Genomic DNA, 25,868 nt, shown 5'->3' with positions numbered 1-25,868 from the left:
TTATCATTAGCCCACCCATAGCGAGTGCGATGCTACAAGCGGACGAAGCAAAGTTTCAATTTACGTGTTCATAGCTGTACGCTATCCAAACTATGTGAAATAGATGCGAGACGTGTGTTTACTCTTCCCGCTCCTTCAATTTTCGATCAAGCTTTTCCATTTTTTTATGTAGCTGATTTCACTCGAATCTGTCATGTGGTTCGTTTTATATCGCTTACTCCTTATCAGATTCGCATTTCATTATTAGTAAATTTAATTAGTTAATAATAAATTGGTAAATTCAATTAACAAAGCTTGAGATCATACAACTTGACAGTGAATGATCTAGATAACGTAGAAAGTGAATTTGGAGATAATTATGGTTTTATTTCATTATATCATACTGCCTATGTTTGTATTATATTTGTAAAATAAGGTAGAATAGTGCAATAACAGATTTAGAACAATATTTTTGAATATTGTACGATCATTGTTTGAAAAGTTATGTATATTTCTATTATGATTGTCACTATCATCGTCTATCTTTATTTAACAATAGACGGCAGCCAATCGATCATTCGAAAATTAAATGAAATTCGTGAATGATACTCGTGTTCCTCTTATTTGTTTCGGTTTTGTACACGTCATTAATTAGTTAGGAGATGACTGGTATTTTATCTTATCTTCGCTATAGATACGGGTCAGTGTAATGTTGTAACTCTCATAAATGATGCAGCTACCCGAATATGCTTTTCAACGTCTCTTTTAAAGTACTTCGCGCGTGAAGATACAACTCACTTGCCAATATCCGGGGTTATTAATTATTCCCTATACTCTTTCATTAGATAATTCATTAGATTTGTTTTCTTCTTTTTGTTTTAGGCACTGTGCAACAAGCTAGAGCCGGAAGAACGGTAAGTTGATTAGCATGGTAATTCGTTATTCGATTAATTTGCATTTATTATATATTTTGCATATTTTCACACTATACTACTACTTTAATATTCTCTTAAATTTCTCATATAATAAGTACTTCATACGTACATGATAAGTTTTTGCATTCATACTTTAGCAAATATGTATTAAATGAGTAATGTTATTCCTCAGTTGAGAGATTTTTAAAATTGTTAAGTCTCGTTACAATGCGAGTCAGCTCTTTTCTGTATTTGTACATAAAACGTTTTTGAGAAATTCGAATTACTTTCTTTATTTTTTTTCTTTATTATTCTCTATTATTATTTCATTATTATTCCTTATTATTCGAATACTTTCACGAGCCAGTGTACATCATTCGATTATTAACATTTGCTAAGCGTAAAACTACATTGGAAAAAGATGATTTTATACACTTTACCAAGTTCCTTCTGTTCAAGATATAAATCTGTCGAAACGCGTAAGGTGTGCGTTAATGGCTTTTAAATCGATTAGTCTTCTAATAAATTTCGATTTTTTAATAACTTTTAAACACGGACCAGGACGGTTGTTTATTTATGAGAAATATTTATTCGAGACAAGCGGGCCCGTGCTATCATCCCTGGTACAAGCCTTTGGAGAATTTGATATATTGAAAGGGATGGTGAAACTATTTGGGCCGACACCCCCGCTTAATACCGGCCCTTTAGCTCGGGACCAGATTCTTTGTTCCCCTAATATATCATCGCGTTGTCCAGATCGCGCCCTTGAAAAAGATTCTCTCGTAACACAGACCATCGTGACAGTCGGCGGATTTTTTTGTGTTCTCCCCCTTTCGACTGTGGGATGAAGTTGTCTGTCTGTCTACAATACGAATAGGGAGAGCATTCTTTAAGAGTAATTCTTCAGACAGTAGATGCATGTTATGCGTATAACGTATATATTATACATACATTATCTATATAAAATATGCATATAGAATAAATATAAGATTTATATGTTTTATATAAAAACGCACAAAAATACACGCACAAGTAGAACGTTTCCTGATATTCAGTACAAATTAGATATTTTTCACCGTTTTTGTTTTCTTATGAATGCGTTGTTTCAGTCATATCGTATGTGTTTTATAATATGTTCTGAATGAATACTGTGTTACTATTTAATGGACGATATAAATTTTTGTAGAGATTTTTTTTTTATTTGCAATGATCGCAGTAATCAGTAAATGAAATTGAAACGTTTAATGTTTATAATTTGGTTGCATATATTTATTGTTACAGATTTACAACGTCGGTACTGCTTGAAGCATTTCCACGGCTCAAATATATCATCGACTTGACAAATACGGATCGTTACTATGATAAACAGGCAAGCTAAAATATTTGCAATTTATAAAATTATGTGTACAAAACAACAATCAAAATTATCGATTAATGTCATGTGTTTGTAATTACTGTTAAATGTCGATTTAACGTTAACCCTGTTTTAAGAATATCATCTAAGATGATAAGAGCAGTATTAAATTTCATATGATAAAATAGTGTAGTATCGTGGATGAAAGGCCTAAGAGATATCAGGCGAACTATAAACAATGTCGCGAGAAAGTGGAAGTGCCGATAGGACCAACAATGCATCGTCGGTCCTTCAATCGAGTAATTTCGCGGAAAAGATCTGCGTGACACTGGCCACGAGCGATTGCGGAACACGTGCGTGGTGGGGCTAAGACAAAAGACAAAGATGAATTAATAGTCAATGTCAGTGGAGAAGCCAGAGATTGTGAATCGAGAAGTCAGAGAGTACGAATTGCGTTGTCGAGAGAATGTGGTCCATGTGAGAGAGAGCGTTGAATCCGTGGTGACGAGTATTACAAATTAACTATCTAGTTGCCTAAATTATAGTACGTTATTGTATACAGTTCACGTTAAACAACCATCGTTTCCTGTTTAACCAACAACTGTTTAATCCATTTATTGTAAATAAATTAATTGCAGCAAAGATCTTACAATAGAATTTGTCATAATAATGATACAAAAAATGCTAAATCATGTCCATTGATTTGAATATTTTTATCTTTCCGTAATTGAAACCGAAAAATGTTCGTCTTTTTTTTCTTCGCAAGCGATCCCTAGCTGCGTTCCTTGATCGAGCAGATATTCGAGAACGTGGCTCCTTTACATGGTTCTCCTCTTATCTTTGTTTATCTGTCATCTCTCTTTCTTCCTTTGGCTTGTTCGTTCGCACGCCTTCGCCTCCCTTTTTTCGCTTTACCCCTGGTTCCTTTCACGAAAGCCTAACGTTACGTCTGTGTCAGCCCGAGCTTTATTTGGTATTTAAAATTAGTCGAGTGCGTCCAACTAATTTGTACGAAGGATCAAGGGACGACGAGGGCTAATGAACTTATTATTAGATTTTTGGAATAACTGACTGTCGACATCTCGATCGCTGAACTTCCATGTCCACATAGTGAGAGTGTATATGTTTTTTTTAGGTCAGACCTGTCACAACCTAAGACCGATCAATTATATTAATAAGTTCTGGAGTGGAGACTTTTCTCGGTTGTTCCGTGCTTCTTTTTCCTCCCTTTTTCCCTTCATGGACAGTCATTTGCTATGCGAAGAGGCCTGGAATCTATGATAGAAAATGCTTTAGAAATACTACAACGCTTTTGAGCATCAATGGTGCCGCAAGGTATCGGCAATTAACACGAATACCTTTTGCTGTCTCCCGCGTCTAATTAGAGCATATTATACCTAATGATATACTTAGTGGAACCCTTAATTTTTGGCCTGTGAATGGTGTAGTTTAGAGGAAAGAGGTTCATTCACTAGAAAGATTAAATTAGTATCAAACATGAGTATTCGTAAAGATGCTATTAACTTTTTTTAATATCTAATTTAAGCAATTTTATTCTCATTTTGAAAACACTAAAATTTACGAATTATTTTATTGATATTATAATTTCTTGTTATCGTAATTTATTCTTATATTTTAGATATTTATCGAATCGTATAAGAAATGGTGAATATATAGTATTAAAATTATACATAGAAATTATACATAATTATAAATTATACATACAAAATATATACATTGATAAATATCAATGTAGAAGAATAAAGCATGAAAGAAGAAATGTCTATGGATGTTGTCTTTATGGTGCATTTATTTTAGTTTTAATTTTTGATTTTATGAGATCATGGTATGAAGGAGAAATGAACGGAGAGTGCATGTCATCGTTGTCAGTGTCATGTTCACCGATCAGTCAGATATAATTGGTTTAATATAACCAGCCGGACTTCTTTGACAGTGATTATCATTCTCTTATGGTTTCTTAAAATAATTATATATATTTGTTACTAAGAGGAATATTATTGGACGAAATTATCCTAATATAATTTTAGTAATTAATTCTTTTTTGAAAGTGAGATCAAACAATCGTTATGTACTTTTGACGTAATTTTTATGTAATTCAATTTGTGACTAACGATTATTTGTTTATTTTTGGTATTATTTTGTTACAGGAATTTACAAATTCTGGTGTCAAATATGAAAAAATTATGGTTTATGGCCGGGAAATTCCCTCCGTGGACTTGGTGAACAGGTAAGTGCAGTAGAAGTCGACTTTCTTTTTTAAACAAACGCAAATGTATTGATATTGAGGTTATAATACATTGAAATATAAATTATATAAATGTTTCTTCAATTTTGAAAAAAAAATTTACTATTAAAAGGTATACTAACTATATCTGTTACTAGTTATAGAATAATGAACTATCTTCGTATACAGTGAAAGTGATATTACGAAATTATTTCTATTAAAGGAGCTTATTTCTATTACAGGAGCTTGCCTGTAGAATAGTAATAGATACATTTTTTAAACAATCTATCTAGTTTAATGCCACGTGCATTTCGTATTTACTATACTTCCAAGTATCAGAGCGATAGTTGTCGATCAATTGACGCTTGTTTCGTATTATACAGATAACGGTATGGTAGAAAAAATTATATATCATCTCGTTCAAAAAACCTGAATACTTTTCTCTTCTTTTTCTTCTGCTCCTGAATATGCGCAGCAAGAAAAATGCGTAAAAATTACGATTGTTGTTTCGTCAATAATTTTGGTTTACTAATTTAGGTTGTAAAGTACTCACTATATAGCGAGTCGTATTACAGCGTCCAGGAAGCCTTAACTTGTTGAACCTGAAGCAATGAATTTAATGCAGTGAATGAATTTAAGAATGGATTTAAGAGTGAATTTAATAGAGTAAATTATGATGCCTAATTTTTTTTGTGCTGTGATTATTAAATGTCGTAACAATTTAAATTTCAATTTTGTGAGGTTTTTTTTTAAAATGGAATTTTAGCTATTCGATATTCGAAAAGTTTAACAAAGTTGTAAAAAATGATAAATTTTTCTAAAACAGAAACACCGAGCATATTTTAAAAACTTTTTACAGAACATTTTAGTTGTTCGATACTCGAAAAGATATCGTTTAACAAAGTTGTAAAAAAAGATAAATTTTCTAAAACAAAAACATCGAGTATATTTTAAAAACTTTAATTTCTATAATTATCACATATATACGTAAAAACTTCCGAAGTGAACGTGGAACTATTATAGACGTATGTAACATTATAAGCTACTGACACGATTTCGTCTCCGAATTCTCTCGCAGTAGGTCAGAGAACGACCTCGGAAACTGTGGAGTTTCTCGGCTCCCTTCGATCGTTTGTTTGAACCGCACAAAGCCTCCGACTCGATTTGTATAATTCGAGGATAAAATGGTGATTCACATCGTCCGTTAATAGCCAAGAAGAATGTGAACAACCAACGATTCTCATCGTGGTCGTATCCCGGACGAGCATAGTTTTTTGTTGATTTTTTAAATCGAGATCTGACGGTTTTGTACCTTGAATATAGCACGACGTGTAATTAAATGCATCCTTGATATACCAAAATATAGACATACGTTTTAATCAGTCGGTATAAATTATTTATTGCTAGTCCGTTACTCTCTAGAAATATGCAAAATTTTTTAGGCAGATACAGAGTTTTTACATTCTATTATACCGATCAGTTCGAGTAAATGTTAAACTTAAAATTTATTATATCACGTATATATTAGCGCAACTTAATTTAAAGTTTTACAAGTTAGTGTAACGAGATATACCTAACAAAGATCACGTTGCGTTATATTCATTATCATGTCGACAATATGTGCACTCAGGTTCCTTAAATACGTTTGAATCGTGTTCTGTGAGGATTCGAGGCAAGTCGACTACGATGTACGCGCGGTGCGACAATGCACGTGGGTGTTGACGCTTCAGCAACGACGTCTTTATTTGTCGAGACATCGAACATAGGTTTCCACGTGTTCCCTGCCTTGTATTGTAAGACAATGCTCATATATTCCACGGATACAGAGAAATACCCTGACGATGTTCAAAGAGTACGTGAAGACATAGGGAAAGGAATCGGATTTTCGATACAACCGTATACTTGTCTCTTATCAACAGTTTTGGTTAACAAATATATCAATTTTAAATAAATAGTTACCTTTAAAACCATACTTATTGCATTTTAAGAAGTTATCTTTAAAAATGTTTTTATTGTGATTTCTATTCAAACGTTGCTTTGAATTTGTCAATAAGTTATACAAAAGTAAATTATAAATTATAATTAGGAATCGTTGCTAGCTGTGAATCTTAATGTAATTGGGATTTTATAATTCAAGTTCTTATCCTAATAAAATGATTTTATCACAAACAACATAGATGAGTCATCTAAAATTGTTTAGTTTGACCAGAACGATCAAAAGCCGAATAATTAATAGCGTACTGACTTTTTAAATTGCCTTCCGGGTAACACCAAAGAGGAATGTGATTTATCATGTTTTTTCTCTTTAGTCTTTGTCTTTGAAATTACATAAACAAGCCACGATGTAGTTACTATTTTTTTTTCGTTTTTTAAATTAGCGCTTATAGTACGTGTAACGCTAACAAGTATCGTGCTTGGGAAACGAGAAGCGAAGGCAAGGAAGATAGATAGTGGCGAATTTACGTAATGAAGCGATCCATCCGGGTGGTCCCAAGCGTGAGACGCATTTCTCGTCATCTTGGCAATGCTCCCAAGATGGAGAAAACAAAGAGAGACGATGGGAATTTTCGAGGACGACTCACAACAACGTTTGCTGGGTCCATGGGTCGAATTAACGGCACCGGAAGTATGAAGCAACACGCACACGTTCTCATATTATGCATACGAGAGAACGTAAAGCATCTTTTACCACCCACAACCGCTTCCCAAAACGTTTCTCTTTCATCTTTGTGCCAACACTGTCACAGAATCTCGTTTCTCGTATGGTGGACATGATACGTATCAAAATATTTGAGATGGGTTTATTCGACCCATATCCAACCACGAATTCCTTCAAGAAAGTGTTGCGTTTCTTTCAATCTCGACGCTGTCCGATCGCCTCAATTTACATATTACAACATTTATACGCGTAAAAGTAAAATTTCATTTTTTGATGTGAACATTCTACTTCGATTTCCATACGTTAAATATGATTGTTGCATATGAAATATGTAAAGTCTTTCGAAATATTTATCGATGCATTGCTTCAATTCGAAAAATTTTCGTACACGTAAAAAAAATTGGACAGCAAATGAAGTATAGGAAAATAAATAAAAGTATAGAATAATGCCTATATTAAATATAGAAATTTTTGGGTGAGGTTGTAACTTCTTTTTCATTGTATGTTTATACAAACTTGTATATTCGTATATTCACGACATTTGCTCACATTTGCTCGAAATACATGTTTTACAAATATAAACAAGATACCTATTTTTATAAATTTATAACACATTGTAATATACAAGGTATTTTGTTTGCGTTACCTTCCTTCGTGTTGCTATTATTTCCCACATGAATAAAATCGCGTAGAGAAAACGTAGGTGTATCTACATCGTACGACGAACACTGTGATGAATAATTTCGACTTTCAAGGCCACTTTTCTATCATTTTTCAAGATCTGCAATTAACATTTACAATCTGACCTACCATCGCTTGATATATAACCTACAACGCAAAGATCCAAGTTGAAGATTAAATAGAATTTTGGATATAGTGGCAAATTTTACTTTTTTTTTGAAAATACATAATCCTGAAAACTGGGTGAAGCAATAGAAACGACACGTGTTTGCTCGTATAAGCGGACAATTGTGGTTCTAATTGAAAAACAGTTAAGCGTATTTGCAGAGTACTTCTATAATCATACCATGTCGAGAAAACGGTCATACAAATATTAGTGAATCATTCACTTATCTACGACCACGAGATCCATGCATTAAACATGTTCAAACATAGAGAATTTCTCTTTATACTCTGCTACCAAATTCATCTTTCCATATCTTTTGTACAAGCAATTCGAAATGTTTAACACGGTATGTACAATATCTTCGTAAGACGAAGAAATAGTTTTATTTTCAAATATAAAAATCCTCTTCGAGAGTGATCTTATGGATTACAATTTGTCTAGAGAAAGCAGACCACGTTTTTTTCTAAATGTAGTAATTGTACTTTGTATGAATTACAATTTAGTTTCGTCTATTAGTCCTTCATCTCGTTGTCTTCAAATCTGAAAATTAGTATCGAATGCGTTAGATGTTTCATACGAACATCAAATTATCAGCTTAAAAGGGGTGTTCCAGATTTTTCCAGCCGGATTTTCTTAGGATCAGAGTTACCCTACAGAAAAGTTACTAGTTGTATGAAATCGGAAAATAATATCCTCCTTGTTATGTATTCCCATTTTTAATAAATCTTCCAACAATCTGTATTTATGTAACGCTTTTGTCCTTATTTATACTCATAGAATATATTGACAAACCGTGGCTGAAAGTACCTGCAATACCCTATATGTGCATATTATGATGTTTACTCTTAAGCATTTTCCACAAGGTGTCATTCTAGCTATTCTGGGTAGATATTGTCTTTCTGGTGGTAATGGTCTGGTACGGAGTCGATAAGATGTTTGTGCTAGTTTCTCTGTACGAGTTTGGGGAGTTGGAAGAGTTTGAAAAGTAGACGAAGGAGCACATCGAAACATGCCGCGTATAATTCGTTCTAGGTGCAGAAATTAATGTCAAAATCCGGTTACTTGTCATAATTTCGAGATAATGAAACACGCGTTTCACAAATCTACACGAATAATTAAATAATGAAAATAACTTACGGGAAGAGCCTGTACTATCGTCTGTGTCCAGACTATCGAATGTGTCGTCTCCTGTTGCTATAATATCGTCTGTGGACAATGATTTTAATTTAAAAAAATTATTTGAGGTAATAATTAAGCTTGTGAAACTATCATATTACCGTATCTTTATGATTATATGTAATAGCTTTTGAAATGTTAAACTTTAACGATGTTTATTGGATGACGTATTTGTGGTTCTTTGAGTTTCGACTGTGTTTTTGATAGTACGTCGCTCTTTGTTCCACCGTTCCAGTGAACATTCCAGTTTACTTCCTCGAAGCAGACACGACACTCTTGTAGAGTTTTCAGAAAGAAAGACCTGAAGTTTTCGATCTGCTCTGAAGAAGTGAACAACTCGTACTATCAAAAACATGATCGAAACTCGCAGAACCACGAGTACGTTATATCATCATAGTGCCATTATTATAAATATGAAATGTATAAGTATGGTTTTACATTATTGGTTGACATACAATTCAAACGACGAGATGCTATAGCTACTCCCTGTCTTAGATCGCGGCGTTGGCTGAGTACTCTAAGTGGCGCAGCTGGCGTACGGAATTCTCGTCGGGCTGATACAGGAGTTCTTGGGGTTGCTGGGGTTGCACAGGCAGGCGAGCAATATTCGTCATAAGAGTCCTCAACGATTTGATCTACTGGTGTTCGCCATGATGCTTCTTGCGAGCTTTGTCTTCAAATACCATATAAATGATATTATAAATATTTATTTTATTTCATGATTTATTATCATCCTTGCCTTTTGACTTGGGATGGCTTCCGGTTGACATCATATCTACATTTACATTCTAAACTCTTATCTTGCTAATTAACTCAATACATTTTATCATTATAGTTGTTTATATTATTTAAACGATATTTCGTGTACTACTGACACTTGACAGCACATACCATTTATGTTAGTTTGATAATTACTAATAAATCTTAAATTGTAATTACGTATTTAAGACTATTTAAGAATGGAGTAATTTATTATCTGTCTGTTTATCAAACATGTGAAGTTTAACGTATACGTAACGTTTAACGTAACCAAAGATGATGGGTTAATTCGATATTAAAATTGTAAATATATGGACATACGTGACGTTTCATTTTTTTTCAAAAATAAATTATATTATATTTACATTCCGTAAGCGCTAAAACTGAATAGCTACAATTAACGTATCCTCCCAGTAGCTTCTAATCTCGTAATTAAAAAAGTTGCTAGGTTAATAGATCAAGGATATTAATATGTCCTAATTTTAAAAATCATGTGCTATAGAATAACCTTAAATCCTAGTGAAAAAGTTATATTATATATTATGCTTGCTCCTAAATCATTGATCTTCTCTTTCTTATCTTTCTTATAAATTTTTAGTTGAAAGATACGTGTGGCGGAAGATGTTTTCCTTGTATGAAGCTTTATTTATGATAATCGCGAGTGATTCATGAAACATGCGACTGACAAATTTAATCATTTGATAATTTTGTTCATCTATGTTTATGTTCACGTTTACGCTGAATACATTAATATTTATGTTTATATGTTCGTTTTATGGGTAATTAAAAATAGGTTACTCACTCTTGTTCGTACGGAAGACTGAGAACATCATCGGTGCATTCTTGTTTGTTACAAGAACACATAGCGTAGTAAAATGTAAATTAGATCATAAATATAAGATATGTAATTTTGAATTTGTGGCCAAAGTTAATTATTTTGTATAGGATAGTTTAAAAAATCACATTTTGACAAGTGTAATGTTACTTTCAACTATCATATTTTTTTTTACCAGCCGCCTGGTTCGATTGCTCATTCGTAAGTCTAAGAATTATTTTATTCCCGCTATCGGTCATGATGCATTTAGTGTTTAATAATTAATCCTTGGTACATACTCTTACACTTTAAATTGCGAATATAATAATGTTTTACTATTTGAAATCGTTAAATAACGATTAACTTTTATATCAAGAGATTTATCTTGTTTTTATGCAGCAAGTCTTTTTCGATTAAGTTAAACAGTAATTTTAGTAAGCATTTTTTCTATTCAAATGATAATTTAAGTGTCTAATCGCAATTCTAGGTTCATTTTACACATGTATCTACTATACATAACGTATATGTAGCGCGATATGCGCGTGTACAAGACCACACAGCGTGCGATATTCAAATGAACTTCGCTTCTGCTGTACTATCATGCTGTCGTAAACGTCATTTCGCAGTTTCACGAGCATCTCCTTATTTCGATTTGACACTGTGTGACACGTAGGACCACTGAAGTTTTCATGATTTCATGCAGACCAAATATTGCGATTTGGTGGCCAGCAGCTCCCTTTCGATGTTTTTGGTACTCGAGCTAAGGCTTCTTTACATGAACGAGAGAAAAGATCCATTGTAACGTGTCAAATTTTGCGGTATGCAAGAAATAAAACCAAACGTGCAAAATCAAAAGTTGACAATAGAGGAAATTTTTTATTATATGCATTACACATATGTACATTTAGTTTTTAACAAAATTAGGTGCAAGTTGTCTTTATGCATATGTAATTCAAGACATTTTTTATCCAGTATGGCTAATAATAATAATAATTATATACATTATACAGTCACAGTGGTGATGTGATAAACATATCGTAACACGTGTCATATGTGCATAAATTGATACACGAAGATTGCAAAGTCTTCGATATTTTCCCGTGAAAAATTTATTAAAGCTGAGAAATAATTTTTAATGCACGACGATTTACAAATATAACGTACTTATTATATTTATCTTCTAATAGAATCTATTACATTTCATATCTACATATCGCTGATCGCATTCACCGAATAATAAACTTTACAACGAATCAATGAATTATCATTTCACAATATCGCCATATTACGTGTAAAGAAATTTAAGTTTAAACATGAAAAGACATTCATTAAAAAAAGTTTAATGGATATACAAGGAGAGAAATTATTCCATTTTATATGTCAATAAATACCTTCCATTTAAATGTTAATAAAGTATCAGATACTTTTTTATATTGCCAGTTGAGAAGAATAATATTACTGCCGGATGATAGATATTATAAAAGTATTATAATGGTCATCTATCCTACACAGTAAAACTCCAGTGAGATCGATTTTTCGGTAAAGATGAAAAGAATTGAAAGAACAACGTTAACGATGACAAGAACAGCGGCAATGATGATCGGAACGCGTTGATGATGCCCGGTTTCGATAGCTGGTTCTTTCAATGGGGAAATTCCAAGCGAGCAGGGTGCGAAGCGCCAGACACCTCCACGTCCACGTCGAATCTGTAATTCAAATTCGAAGTCAAATTAATTTAACGCTCGTCATTTTTCACATACCGCCGGCGCCACGGTGCGCGGATCTCCGGCAGCCATTTTTCGATATTTCATTCTCAGGGGGTACTATCTCTTTTCTGATAGATGTGTCTTCTCGAGGTTCGGCTATCTCGACGCGGAAGAACGTGTAGTGCCTACTTGAAATATTATGGGACATAAATTTAAATCTAAAAATTGTTTTAACCGATCGAACAATTAGGATTTCTTATCCAAATATCGTTTCAAACAGTCTAGAAATTTAAATTTTTAATCTAAAAATTATAATATCTGGGAGAGAGATAGAGGGGTGGGGGAGGGAGAGAGAAGAAACAAGTCAATATTATGTAGGATATTGCAAAATGCAATTAGATCTTTCTAGTATCGTATAATTTAATTGATAATTAGTTTATGTAAAAAGAAGCTATATTGCATGTATATTTCACGCTAATTGCCGCTATTTGCCGCATGTGCTCGTTAAGGAACTACGATTCGTAGAAATAAACAGGCTTTTTATTCAGTTATTCCGTTAACGCGTGCGTTGAAGAACTTGTGGAATTCGTATATTGAAATAATAATCTGAATTTATCTGTTTACATGAGTGAATTATATTTAACGTCTTTTATCGTCTGAGTTAGTTTCTATCAGCATACTGAAATACTTCGTGAATTAACTTGCATACGATACATTAGTGAAAGAATCTACTTTCATGTTACGTCAAAACATTTGTAAAGTTGTCGTATCATTCGTCGACCGTAAGTATGTGTTTACACATTTTTCGAAGTAGCCATCCGATTGTTACGCAGTTATAACACGATGACGCATTGTCAGCATATAACAATTAAGAACGTTGAAAGACTTTGATGCTTAAAAATTATTCTTTGTGCATTTGTTGGTAACATTTTTAGTAACAAACATATATTCTACTAATATTTTTCTTATATATAATATATTAAGAATATTTTTAGTAACGTATAGTATTTATAGTGTTTCATATATTTATAAATGTTTAATATATTTTAATAATGTATTCTTTAAATTAATTTTAATGCATGTTTTTTTAATCAGTTATGTCGTATACGATCATCCATCAGTTCAGTTTGAAAAATTCTCGTCTACTAGCAGGTAACCATTAGATCTGAGGATACGTAATAAGTTACACGCGTATCCCTATTCTTATAACGTATCGATACTGAACGACGATGGAAAGCAGTCGGTAAGTCGGTGAATGAGTTACCATTTGTAATCGTGTTAGTCTAATCGGTGTTATAGGAAGTCCACGTTAAAGGTAAAAGGGACCAGAGGCACTAAAACGGTCCTATTAAGCCTCTATAGAGAAGCACTATTGGGCCACCCTATTCTCACACAATGACGAGTAATAACTTTTCGTGGAACCAACCTCATCGTAGATATATTTAGGAGGAGAAATCGAAACGATTTCACGCTTATCAGAACAGTTTTCGTTTCTTTTGTTGGTGAATTTATTAATAAAGATACACTAAATGGGTACAAAATAAAACTATTTCTACTAAAGGTTAATCGAACAAAGTCTTCTTCCAACGCATTATTCTTCAACCCATAAAGAACTAGGCAGCGGAATAAAGCGTAATAAGCACGCGAACGTAACATTATTACGTAATAACATATTTGTAGATTCGAAGATCGAAGAATTTGAAGATCTGAAAACTTCGAAATTTGAGTGTGAATTGTTGCGTTAACGTCAGCAACGCTGACCCTTAATGCTTCACGAGAATTTCTATTTGTAACGAAAAGAAATTCAACAGTTATCTTTATTTATATAAAACGTGCATATAAAATTAAGCAGCTGCGTAGATGCTTCATACGGATAATTTTAATAGCGACTACTTCCACCATAAACGTCGTTTCGTGCGATTTATCCAGCAATATTACGAATTACTTGAACGAGCTTGCCAATTTAAGATACCATTTAATCGAAGATGCAAAGATTTCAGCGTAAACGTCGTAACTGAAATGCAAGCGTGCGTAATAGCGAGATGAGAAATTAAAGTCGTATTAATATCAGGCTGGAGGGAGCAGAAGCAAAAGTCGAGATATCTCCGAGCGCGTTCGGAATGTTTCTGGAATCTCGACGGAATGTATAAGGGGAATGAACACCTTGCGATAATTTATCGAGTAGCCGAAGTAGGCTTAATCCGTTAATAAGACCTCCCTTTCCCGTTCTCTCCTTTTTTTAACCGGACAGACAAAAAAGGGATGACGACGCACGACTCCGCCCAATGAATTATTACAAGCGGTATCCTATCTTCGAATCTGCAAAGTTTCAGAGATCTTTTTCTCATCCTCCTTTCGTATCTTTCCTCTCTAGTATTTCCTTTGCTGTGCGTTATAAGAAAGAACCGTTCAATGAATCTACAGAAATCGTATAATGACAGAGGAAAAATTTATTATTTCGCATTCGTTATTAATTTTAAGCATAAATTAGTCTACGATTAACAAATTGAATTAAATCGGTGATAGCTTAAACGAAGGAGAAAGAAAACACATTATAAACTCCCTTATATTTTAACGATTAAATGAAATTGTTTAATAATCGATAAGTGTTTTGTTATATCTCGTGTATTGTCAAGAAAGATGAAAATTTATTTTATTGGTTATAAATTAAATTTTCAATTTGACGATAATTTGACAATTTTTCCATTTGTTAATGTTTTCCTGACACGTGGATTCCCATTCTTGGTGTATTCGTTGCAATTCAAGGTGTGTAACATTCACGTTCTTAAGCTTCATTACCATATTCGTCCGTTTGCTACGGAGTCCCTGCATGCCTATTACGCAGTTATTACACTGTCACTTCTCCAGACCGGTTACCATATTTGAATATTGATTTAGCTGATTATTTTTTTATCGACACCATGGAAATTCGATCGCTATTTGTAGTTATTTTGAAAAATTATCAGTAACGTGAAAGTATAGGGAAGGACGCCGCTCGCTTTACCCTCCTCCTCGTGTTCTTATTGCACACTCTATGCATGAGAAACATCCGCAAACTTTTATAAAATTTCCCCCTATCATGCTACGTTACAATTTACGATAAGTAGATTAATCAAAATTGCAGGGACGATGGTTCATGTCATTTTCATGTCATTATAACATTAATTTATGTTACAATATAAATTGTTGAGATACAGTTATCGTAAGTGTAAACTCCATTTGTATACTTATTTGAAATAATCAATATATTCATAATTTGTTGTTACAACTTATTACCTAATAGGTACAAAGTATAAAAGTTATAAGACTACATATAGTATAGATACCATATAGTATCTACACTAATTTATAATAATTTACGTTCTTTCAAGTAACTTTCATTAGTATATATAAATCGACGTAATGCAACTTACGTTCAAAAACAACTTGTTAGTCACAAACTGCAATGTAATGAGATAATAATTGCAGGTATATGGTAACAGTAATCGTAAGAAAAATTCTCTGCAAGTCAAACACGTATCTAGAATTTTCTAAGTTTTGTAATAATTTGTCAGGAATAATCGTAAAAGAAATGTTAAAATATGATGAAAATTGATAAAATTCTTTGGAAGAAAAAATTACATTACATTTTTTCATTTCTTTCCCGTAATTAAAATTTTATTAAATTCGGAACACACGTCTTCTTGATTTTCCAAAGGTAAATATATGTGTTCTTTTTCCTTTCAGATTCTTTAAAACGATGGATGATTTTATGTCAGCTTGTGGTGAAGGTGAGTCTGCATTACATCATACTGACTCTGTATATTCTACTTGTAATATCATCAATCTTGTCTACTATTATTCTAATATCCTACATTCCAAATATCTTCTCTCAACTCTCTATTCGAAAAATGCTTCAATTTTCTTAACTACAAAGGATTGAAATATTTCCTTCTGAACAATGTCAAATAAATTCTCATTTTGGAAAATTTTCGAGGAAATATCGACAACAAATTAAATTACTAAAATTCTTAAATTACATTTCTTTATTGGAAATTGTTTTTCGTTTGATTGATTTTCTATTATGAAAAAAGGAATATAATGCAAAATGGTTTTAATTATTAATTGGATTAAATTCAGATTTTAAATTAAACTTGTAATTATGCATTATAGTATACTGAAAATACACACTCACGCTCTATAACAATGTAACTAATTTCTGATGTCAATTACCGATGATGACAATAAGATGAAAGTAGTTACAAAATACGTATGTCTGGACAAGAGAGTTGCATGGCTTTTATAATATTACGTATTGCGATGTGAAAGTAATGTATGCATCGATTTAAAACGTAGCAGTTTATATAACGCAATCTAGACTCAGTGATTTATAGAAATAATTTACGTACATTACATATTATCTCAACAAATAGTTTATCGAAGAAACTAAGAGTCTAAGTAAATTATCGTGTTCCTATGTTGGTAAAGGTTAAGTCCATGAAAATGAACCTGAAACATTCGTACGGTTATTTTAACTGTAAAATGCAGTTTGGCTCCTGCGGCTGGGAAAAAAGAAACGATTCCCAGGAAAAATGAGAATGACGACGGTGATCACGCTACGAATCTGGACAGAGTTTGTGAAGCAGTGGATCGCCCACGCACAGCCACGTATACCAGGGCGTTGTTAATTATCTGCCGCCGTTTATCAACCGGTAGAGCAGAAACTTTCCTTTGGCATTTCTCCTTCCTCTTTCTTTCATTCGCTTCTCATCCTCCTCGGACCTTTCCGTTCTCTTTTTTCCTTTCTATTCCATCTCTGTTTTTCTTCTTCCAAACCATTCTCGATCTGGTACTTACATACACGAGACAGACAAGATCAATGAACAATGTGACAGAATTGCGACAATTTTACAATACTGTTAAATATATTATGATAGTTTTATAGTGTATGAATAACAGTATAAAATTTGAACTCTATTTTATATTAGATAATAGTATAAAAAACATAAAAGTAATAAAAAATATTCTAGAAGACCTCGATTTTTGAAAGAAATTAGTGAAAGAATAAAGAATATCTTTCAATTATATAAGTAGATCATGGAATAAAAACTATAAGGTTACATAATGAGAAAGATTAAACTTGTGTGAATTATACACAATATAAAATAGAAACATCAGGTAACATATTTTTTTTGTCATGTTATTTTGTCTTTTCTTCGTGTAATATTCGAAAAAAGATGTACATGTTAATAATGAATACTGTTTATAGTGCTTAAAATGTTCGTGGAAAGCTTACAAATCGAAGAAGCGAAACTCGGAAGAGAGCTGACTGAAAAACGTGTCGAAACACATTCCAAAGCGAAGACGCCGCTGCATCGACCATCCATTGACCGTCACTTAGCATTTATCAATACCTTCCATCCAACGCCCATTATCCTATTGACACGCCACAGTGTAAAAGAAGAAACTCTTAATTGCAATTTCGATATATTTTCTCATTATTACGGGCTTCTGAAACGTTCATTTGTATCTTTTCCCGCAATTTATTTTAATGTAATTTTCAATGTACAGTTAATTACTCTAACATAAATATAAATATTCTCATTTTTACATTCAGATTGATAATAATAATCGCGGATATTTCTTTTTATAACGCGGTAACATTGTATGTTAGATCTGCATTAGAAGCGTTGAAAATATTTATATTAGAAGACTGTAATACGTAACAGAACTTTTTATTAATATCTATACAAGAAGATTAATATCGAAAAAGAATCAGTAAATATGTAAGTGATTTCCACTGGCAATCGAGCGATATCATAAATAATTTGTAATTTATGTACCCCGATTTTCACAGTTTATCACGTATGTTTAGATAACATCTTGTATGAACCTATTATGAAGGTGTATTTATAAACAATAGACATATCTAAATTGCATGATGATGTTATTAATATTACATGTTAATCAAGATCAAGGTTTATCGCTGCTATATTAGGAAGCGTTAGGCAGTGCTATATTAGGAGATTAAATATAAAATTTAAATTACGTCTTTAAAGCTAGTGCAAAATATCGTATTAACTGTAAGATGAATTTACTATCAGAAAGCCAAAATTTTAACCAATCAATGAATAATCACACAGGACAATACATAGATTTCTTGCATTCTACCTATATGAATTGTGGATTTAGATCTCGTAGGGATTTCATAATTCTTCGCAGCACTGTTTCTTGCACTGTTACGTAAACAACTCCATCTAGTGGATTTTATTTCTATCCGGTGTAATTCGAGCCAGTTTAACGTAAGACGTAACATAGCATCAGTGATTTATATTCGACCACGTGTCTTTGGATTCCTACATTTCCTCGCGAGTTTATTTTGCCTGCCCATACACCGGTAACTACTATTTATCATTTCAATGAACTTTCGCGATTGTATAATTAAAGGTGTCGCGTGAACAGTAGCCTATATAATATCTAGGCAGTTAGCGATACTGGCGTGGTCGTACGTGCCGCGAGACTACGTTATTATAATTTCTCTGGCAGCGGCATTTCACGAAGGTACGCAAGGTGAGAGATAAGTAAGCCGAGTCCATTTACAGTGGCTAGTGATTTATTGGCCGCGGAACATAAGATGTCGTTAATCGTCTTGCATCCATCCTGCGTGTCATGTAGCACTCTCGACGAATCAGCTATGTGTATAGGTGCACGTTTATATTCGTTTGCGATGCTTCATGTGTATAGTTCGTGTGTAGAGCCAGCGATACGAGGCACATTCGAGAAGTTCGATCGTTCGATTGATTTAAGACGGCAGTAATCGGCTGGCCGAAAAGCCGTCGCGTTCTCTGTATGTATCGACGATATTTTCATGTTTATGTACGCGCACGACTGGACGTTAAAGTCCTTCCCCGTTTCAGCGGCTCTTACATATATTTTCAGAGGAGTTTACGCTCTTACTAGAAGATGCAGGAACACGAAAGGGGAACCCATGGTCCCTTTCTACCAGAGGCTATTTGAGCCGACATACCTCCTGCTTATATATCATATTGCCACATTAACCACGTCGCTTCGGGTCGTACTTCGCGACTACTCTAGTAGCCCGAAAACCAACCTTAACGTTTACCAAGGACTGACATGCAATACCAGGTACCCTCTACCCTTCTGCCTATATACCCCTTTTTTTTATTTTGCAACCACCTTGTCCGACCAATTACGCTTAAACTTCAAGTTGTTTTGACAACAATTCTCAAAGTACATGAGATTTTATTATCAATCATTAAATGAAACTTTTTAATTCGTTCCGAATATCTACTGTGCCTACCAGTTCTTATAATGATTTTAAAACCGCTATTTTTTTTAATCCTATATCCCCATTTATATTTATATTATAATCCTCGACCCCATTTATATTTTATATTACGAAGTAGTAGTTTCTCTTAATCTGTTGATTAATAAATTTAAGTTTTTTAAAATAATAAATGACATTCTTATACGAAATGGAAAATCGATTTAGAATTGTTATAAAAGCGAGAAAATAACGGTTGTACAACCGATATGAGATAAATTTCGATTCCTTATAACAGTTATTCAGAATAAAGATAGTACATAACTGTTTTAAGAACCGAAATCGATATCATAACTGTTCTTTATCCCTGGTTCCTACTCGTCCGCCACTAAGGTGAATAGAAACATGCATTGAATTTACATTGAATTTCTTTCTTACATTTTAGAGGAATGAAAGACATTTCTGGCGTTGGGAAAAATATTATTTCCATATCGAAGATATTGTTCGACGATTCGAACGTAACCTGACGATAATCAGAGACAATCTAAAGAAGGAAAAGGAATAATCTTGAGAATGTAATTTTTAACTATGCCATTTGTTTTGACTGATTGATGTAATATCGCATAATGAATGACCACTCCTTGGGTAGAACCATAACCATTCGTTTACGTAGGAAGATTGATCGTTTGACCAACGTGATTTCAATTAATACTGATAATCAAGGTTACGTTTGAGAAACATCTAAGCAACGGAAACATGAACTATAATCCACGGGTAACAATAGATTGAACACGAGAGCTTACGCTAAAAGATATTAATTACTATGTCATAGTTTTGATATTACCGAAGGAAAAGATGTATTACTGGATATTTAATCATCTGTGAAAATCAATACAGCGTATCAGAAAAGGTCGTAGGTCTTTGGCAATCTCTCTGAAGATCGGCTTATTTACCAGACTTAGTATGTTGGAGCTCCGCAGGGGTGCACGCTCTAGATTTACATTAGATGCCGACGTGTTCTGAGAATATTCCTGTCTTCTGCGCGACATATGTTCCTTCGTATGCAAAAACGAGATGACCCTGTGATAGATAGGAATGTGGTATAAGTCAGCCTTGCTCGTTCTCCACGTACAAAACAGGCAACCTTGAATTACTTCTGTGTGCCGGCGTTCTTTTGAATTAAATACGCATGTCTTCGTTTCTCAATCTCTTCTCACGGATTGTTAAATGTCTTTTCATCGGACATATTTTTTAAATGAATCATTGATGTACCATTGTATAATATTATACGTTAACATTTTCATTCTTCATGTCGTGTATGCGCAGCATTGTGCATTATTAATAACTCTAACAAGCTATTGATTACTTAACGGATGAACGAATTTGTGAATGTAGTATGTATAAATTTCTTCGTACTAAAACGTGCCAAATGAGATATATCAAGTTTATTATAATTTAAAATTAACGATTCAATACGGAACACAAGTTTCATCAAGACCGTAATGATCTGTTGCGTTTATCTTCTTTACTGTAAGTCAAATTCTTGCGAACGGAGCGCATATTTCGGTATTTTTACTATTCTCAGTGCTGAGAATGCCATATCAAGATATCCAAGGGCGCATTGTGATTTTTACATTTCTTGCGAACATCGAAGATATAATTTTCCACAGCTTGCTGTTAAATTCACCGGTATATTGCATAGTAGTGCTAAAATATCAAACTCTCCGCTCCGCGTATAAATCGCATCGCGTTTCTGCGAACGATCCTTTTAAGAAGCTCGCCAAGGTCAAACAACATATCGCATGATCTTCGATGGCCACTTAATTCCCAGTGTAACCCGAGGTAAAGAGGTACGAAGTGGCTCTAAAGTGCTCGGTACTTATCTACAGCTCATGCGGAAAAGGGAAATACGGAGGATGAAATTGAAGGAGAAAAGAGGCGATAGGGTTGTGGCGATCGTTATTACGCGGCTACTTTCATCAGTGTTGTGGCCCTTATGTGAAAGCGCCGAGTCGAGTCACGAATCGTCGTGTATTCGTCGCAGATTTTACCGGTAATTTGCGGTAATATTATAATCAGCCCCTTGCTGAGCCTGAGGAGGTGCCGACCCTGTGCTCTGGGCTAAATTGATGACCCGTGGAATCGTACGTTTCGCCTTACGTATGCTCCTCTTATTGGACTTGCTTCGCGCGAGTACATCTTTTTAGTATCCTTTTCTTACGTCATTAACCCACCGAACCCTCGAAAATATCTTTTACAGTTAACACCTTTGAATGCACATCGCTAGTTATTCTTATATATTAATATCTCAACACGAACATATTATTCTGTGAATTTATTACGGTTCTTTGGTTTAAATATAATTATTGAGTAGGGTGTTAAGTATTGCTTCGATTTCTCGGATTTATGACACAGACAGATGCATAATTGCTATTTTTACTATAGATTTCAGATCTATCGTTGTTCAATCTTTTTGCTTAAAAAGTTGAAGCTTAGAAATTACTCTGTGCTCGCGGAATTGCACATCTACGGGCCAGATGAGTTATTAAACTTTCGCCTTTGCACCTTTAATAGTAATGACGTGTCATAAACCTGTAGCTCAGTACTTAAACACATTGACAATCAGCAAACGAAATTGCTTTTTGGACCTAATTCGCTCCGCTGGACCCGTGACTTGGACCAGCTTGATGGGGGAGGAGTGCTCGAGGTTTAAATAGAGTCGTGCAAAGGGATACGATAGGCACTGATTAACCAATTAAGTAAATTGGCTATATTTTATTAGTATAAAGGGACGAAAATTTAAAGGGACCTCCAAACATTCAGTTTCAGAAGTTTTGTAAGATTTCTCGCACATGGTTTTCACAGTGTGCAAGTATACCTGCATCGTATAGTTTTGCTTTATAGTGTAATTGAGAACAAAGCGGTTTTCGTATATCACCAAAAGGTCGATCCTTCGAAAGTGATATTTTATAGTCGGCACATCATTGTGTCATCATCGCTAAACATCAATCACTATATATAACTTCATGTTATTGAAAAATTAGTTATTTTGAAAATATTTAAATGGAAAGAATTTAGTCGAAGTATTAATATAATGATTATAGTAGTGACTATTTGTAGTATATTTTTGACTGAATTTTGACTGAATCTTAAAAGTAAAATTTTGTATCTTCTATGTTATCCGCGATATCTCTATGTACAATGCTAATGTGTACTTGAATGCAAATTGAAGATTGCTGCTTTGTTCTTTTGTTCCAGACGATATTGTGGGAGTTCATTGCACTCATGGCGTAAACCGTTCGGGATATCTTATTTGTAGGTTAGTATATTATATTAAGCAAAATATCAAATATGGTTATCAAAGATCATCTCAGATATGTTTTACATTTTGAAAGATTATATATATATATATATATGTCGGAGATGAAAGGACATCGGGACTTCCCTTTTGGGATGTTGGGAAAAACTCTAATACCCAAACCCTAGCCCAGGCTTTTACTATAGCTATACTTAAGTAATAAAAGTAAGAAATAGTTTTAATGTTTTAATCTGATTTTATGACGATGGGCTTGGGCTCGAAGTGACATAGCAGGTCACTGGATATAGCCACGGTCACTGGAGGGACGTGTACCTGACAGAGGGATGGAATGATTATATGGCTTTCCTTAAAAACAAAGATTGACCCGAGAGGTGGGGAGAGGTATTCCTTATATATTTATAAGGGCAGTCTCACTTGGATTTTGGTAAAGTTCTTGAAGATAAGTTTTACTTGTACGTGGAGTTATACGTGTATCACATAGCATTCGTCATCCCGTGGACTGTGGATTCGTTATCGAACCTGAATTCGTTGCCATCAACATCTCGACCATCCGATCGCCGCTATTACTTATAGCCTTTTATAGTGCCCACATTTGTTTCGATTAATATCAGGTATATCCTCGATGGTAAATTTGAGTGAACGCCCAAAATTCCAACCATAATCCGATATATATGTGTATATATATATATATATACACACACACACACATAAGATTTTACAAAATCAATACGTTATTAATTTGCAATTAAATTAATAAAACTAATGATGTACATAAATTCATTTGTTTTGTTACAGGTATCTTGTACAGCAATTAGGTTGGGAAGTCGATACCTGTTTAAAAGGTAAGTGAACTATAAATTACAAAATTCATACCTTTATAAACATAATTATATAGAAACTAAATAAATATATATATACTTTACTTATATATATACTAAATGTTACAATGAATACTTTACTTTGATGAATACTGTGCCTAGTTTTGTATGTCATGCGCATGCCATGGATTCGTACACATTTTAATCTCCCACAAATGCATAGATATTCGCAATCTAATAACGACAAATTATAATTCTATCTATATTGAACGCATCGAATAAGATCAACTACGTTACAATAGATACACGCGAAAATGAGAAAAAATATAGGTTAAAGAAAAATTCCTTTCTAAAATTCGTATCTCTGTTGAAATTTAGCTTCTACCGTTTGTTTCTATACCTGTTACACAAGCGAATTTTACGTATTTGTTTCAGCATTCGAAGAGGCTCGTGGCTATCAGATCGAGCGTAAAAACTATATAAGCGCGTTGCAGAAAATACCACGCGAGAAAAGCAAAACGGGTAAAGTCAAAGCGCGACCGAGGGATTGGCTTCCACACCCAACCCAACCATATACGATGGGGCCGCCAGGTCCCATACCGCCGCGTCGCGGTTTCACAAAAGACGGTCCATTTTCGTTGCCACATTTTAGTTTTGGCGGTCCGCCAGCAGGCTTTCGTCCTATGCTACCTCCACCTGGCATGCCGCTGGTACCACCGCCACCAGGTCCTTCGTCTATGTACGGACCGAGGTCATTCAGGTACAGACCGCCACTGCGACCAGCCATGTGTCCACCGCCACCTCGACCAGGTTTCGCATTCCCTATTCCAGGTTTTCCGCCACCATGTCCGTCCAGAACACCCGCTGGAAGGTTACCTCATGTTCCACCAACTCGGTTACCACCACCAAAAATCCCTCCACATCCCCTTCCACATTCTTCGTCAACGCAACCTGTCGTTTTGAAGCGATTGCAAGGGCAAAAACGAAAGTCGCATGTGCGAAATGGCATTGTGTCGCTGTCTAGAAATCCCTCCGGTGTTATTAGGCAAAATAGCCAAATGAGTAGGATAATACCGAAGTTAGTGAAAGAACAGGACTTCACGGTAGATACGTTCGAAGAAAATTTACTCGCCGTCTCGACTCAATCGAACAGGCGGCCAACGAAAGGAAAATTCAATCAAACCAAGTGACGACGTGCCATTTAGGAGTCATGGAACGTTTACTTAAACGTTCAACATCCCGTGTAATTCGCTGTTACCGAAATTCGCAGTTTTCTGCGATGGTTTCGTTAGCCATTAAAGGAATAAGCAGTTGCGAGAATGGACAACGGCTACTAATTAACATGACTATGGAAATTTATCTGACTTGGACAGCAAAGAAGCATAAAGATATACTTTGAGTGTGTTTATATGAAATGTGAAAACTTGTACAGTACGATTGACGGCCATCCTACACGACGCCCCTTTCTCGTTATCCCATGCAACATGTTCCTTGACACTATTTTACGAGTACTTTCATCATTTCTGAGAATAAATACACTTTGTCGATGATATTATTATGATCCAATCCATCACCATTCTCCTTCTGTAATTAATTATTTAAATAACTCATGATCGAGGATTATGATCTAGTACTTAATTGACTACAGGCGATTATTGCTATCGTTAATTTCGACTGGAAAGATTACAGTTCGATCTCTGTGCATAGCTTTAGAGTGAAAATAAATCTTTCCAGCAGAGTTAGCCTTAAGTACAGTATTTGCAAATACTGTATATCATACCTTTAAATACATGTAGACAATTCGAACGGCTTGTTAATTATATTTTATGACTGAAAATATGATGAATCCTTAATTTCTCGATCGGCTTCTTTCCTTACAAATCATTTCGAGCGACCTTCTTTTAAAAAAATCTATTTTTTTATTAAGGACTACTTGTTTATTATTATTGATTAATAAACGATCATCGTATACTAATAGATAATAATGTATTTATCTCTGTACAGTTTAAATCTC

At 34.1% G+C, this 25,868-nt stretch overlaps 2 protein-coding genes across 2 annotated transcripts in view; one reads left to right on the top strand and one right to left on the bottom strand.

The window, feature by feature from the left end:
• The window catches only part of LOC117236301 (RNA/RNP complex-1-interacting phosphatase), a 43,214-nt gene extending 17,808 nt beyond the window's left edge, over window positions 1-25,406 (top strand). The window contains exons 3-9 of the mRNA XM_033499139.1: window positions 862-893; window positions 2,175-2,262; window positions 4,416-4,495; window positions 16,180-16,223; window positions 22,976-23,036; window positions 23,832-23,878; window positions 24,290-25,406. Of these exons, the coding sequence (XP_033355030.1) occupies window positions 862-893; window positions 2,175-2,262; window positions 4,416-4,495; window positions 16,180-16,223; window positions 22,976-23,036; window positions 23,832-23,878; window positions 24,290-25,044 (1,107 nt within the window). The 3' untranslated portion in view covers window positions 25,045-25,406. The remainder of the gene's footprint in view (window positions 1-861; window positions 894-2,174; window positions 2,263-4,415; window positions 4,496-16,179; window positions 16,224-22,975; window positions 23,037-23,831; window positions 23,879-24,289) is intronic.
• LOC117236311 lies at window positions 8,768-11,165 on the bottom strand. The gene is made up of 4 exons (XM_033499151.1): window positions 10,736-11,165; window positions 9,630-9,847; window positions 9,136-9,204; window positions 8,768-9,026 (listed from the first exon to the last, which is right to left on the bottom strand). The coding sequence occupies exons 1-4, from the start codon at window positions 10,795-10,797 to the stop codon at window positions 8,770-8,772; spliced, it is 606 nt and encodes a 201-aa protein (XP_033355042.1). The 5' UTR covers window positions 10,798-11,165; the 3' UTR covers window positions 8,768-8,769.
• Window positions 25,407-25,868: the final 462 nt, after the last annotated feature.

The sequence above is a fragment of the Bombus vosnesenskii genome, unplaced genomic scaffold, assembly GCF_011952255.1.
Source record: "Bombus vosnesenskii isolate JDL3184/JDL3185 unplaced genomic scaffold, Bvos_JDL3184-5_v1.1 scf7180000013264, whole genome shotgun sequence".
Classification (NCBI taxonomy): domain Eukaryota; kingdom Metazoa; phylum Arthropoda; class Insecta; order Hymenoptera; family Apidae; genus Bombus; species Bombus vosnesenskii.
Note: the sequence above shows the minus strand (reverse complement) of the source record. Positions and strands in the feature narration are given on the sequence as shown.

Bases quoted from the DNA above. Each gene is read 5' to 3' on its own strand.
- LOC117236311 (XM_033499151.1), bottom strand. From the start codon at position 10,797: ATGTGTTCTTGTAACAAACAAGAATGCACCGATGATGTTCTCAGTCTT. The intron at 9,848-10,735 runs GTGAGTAACCTA...TGGTATTTGAAG, and splicing joins AGTCTTCCGTACGAACAAGA to ACAAAGCTCGCAAGAAGCAT. The intron at 9,027-9,135 runs GTAAGTTATTTT...TTCTGCACCTAG, and splicing joins CGATAGTACAGGCTCTTCCC to AACGAATTATACGCGGCATG.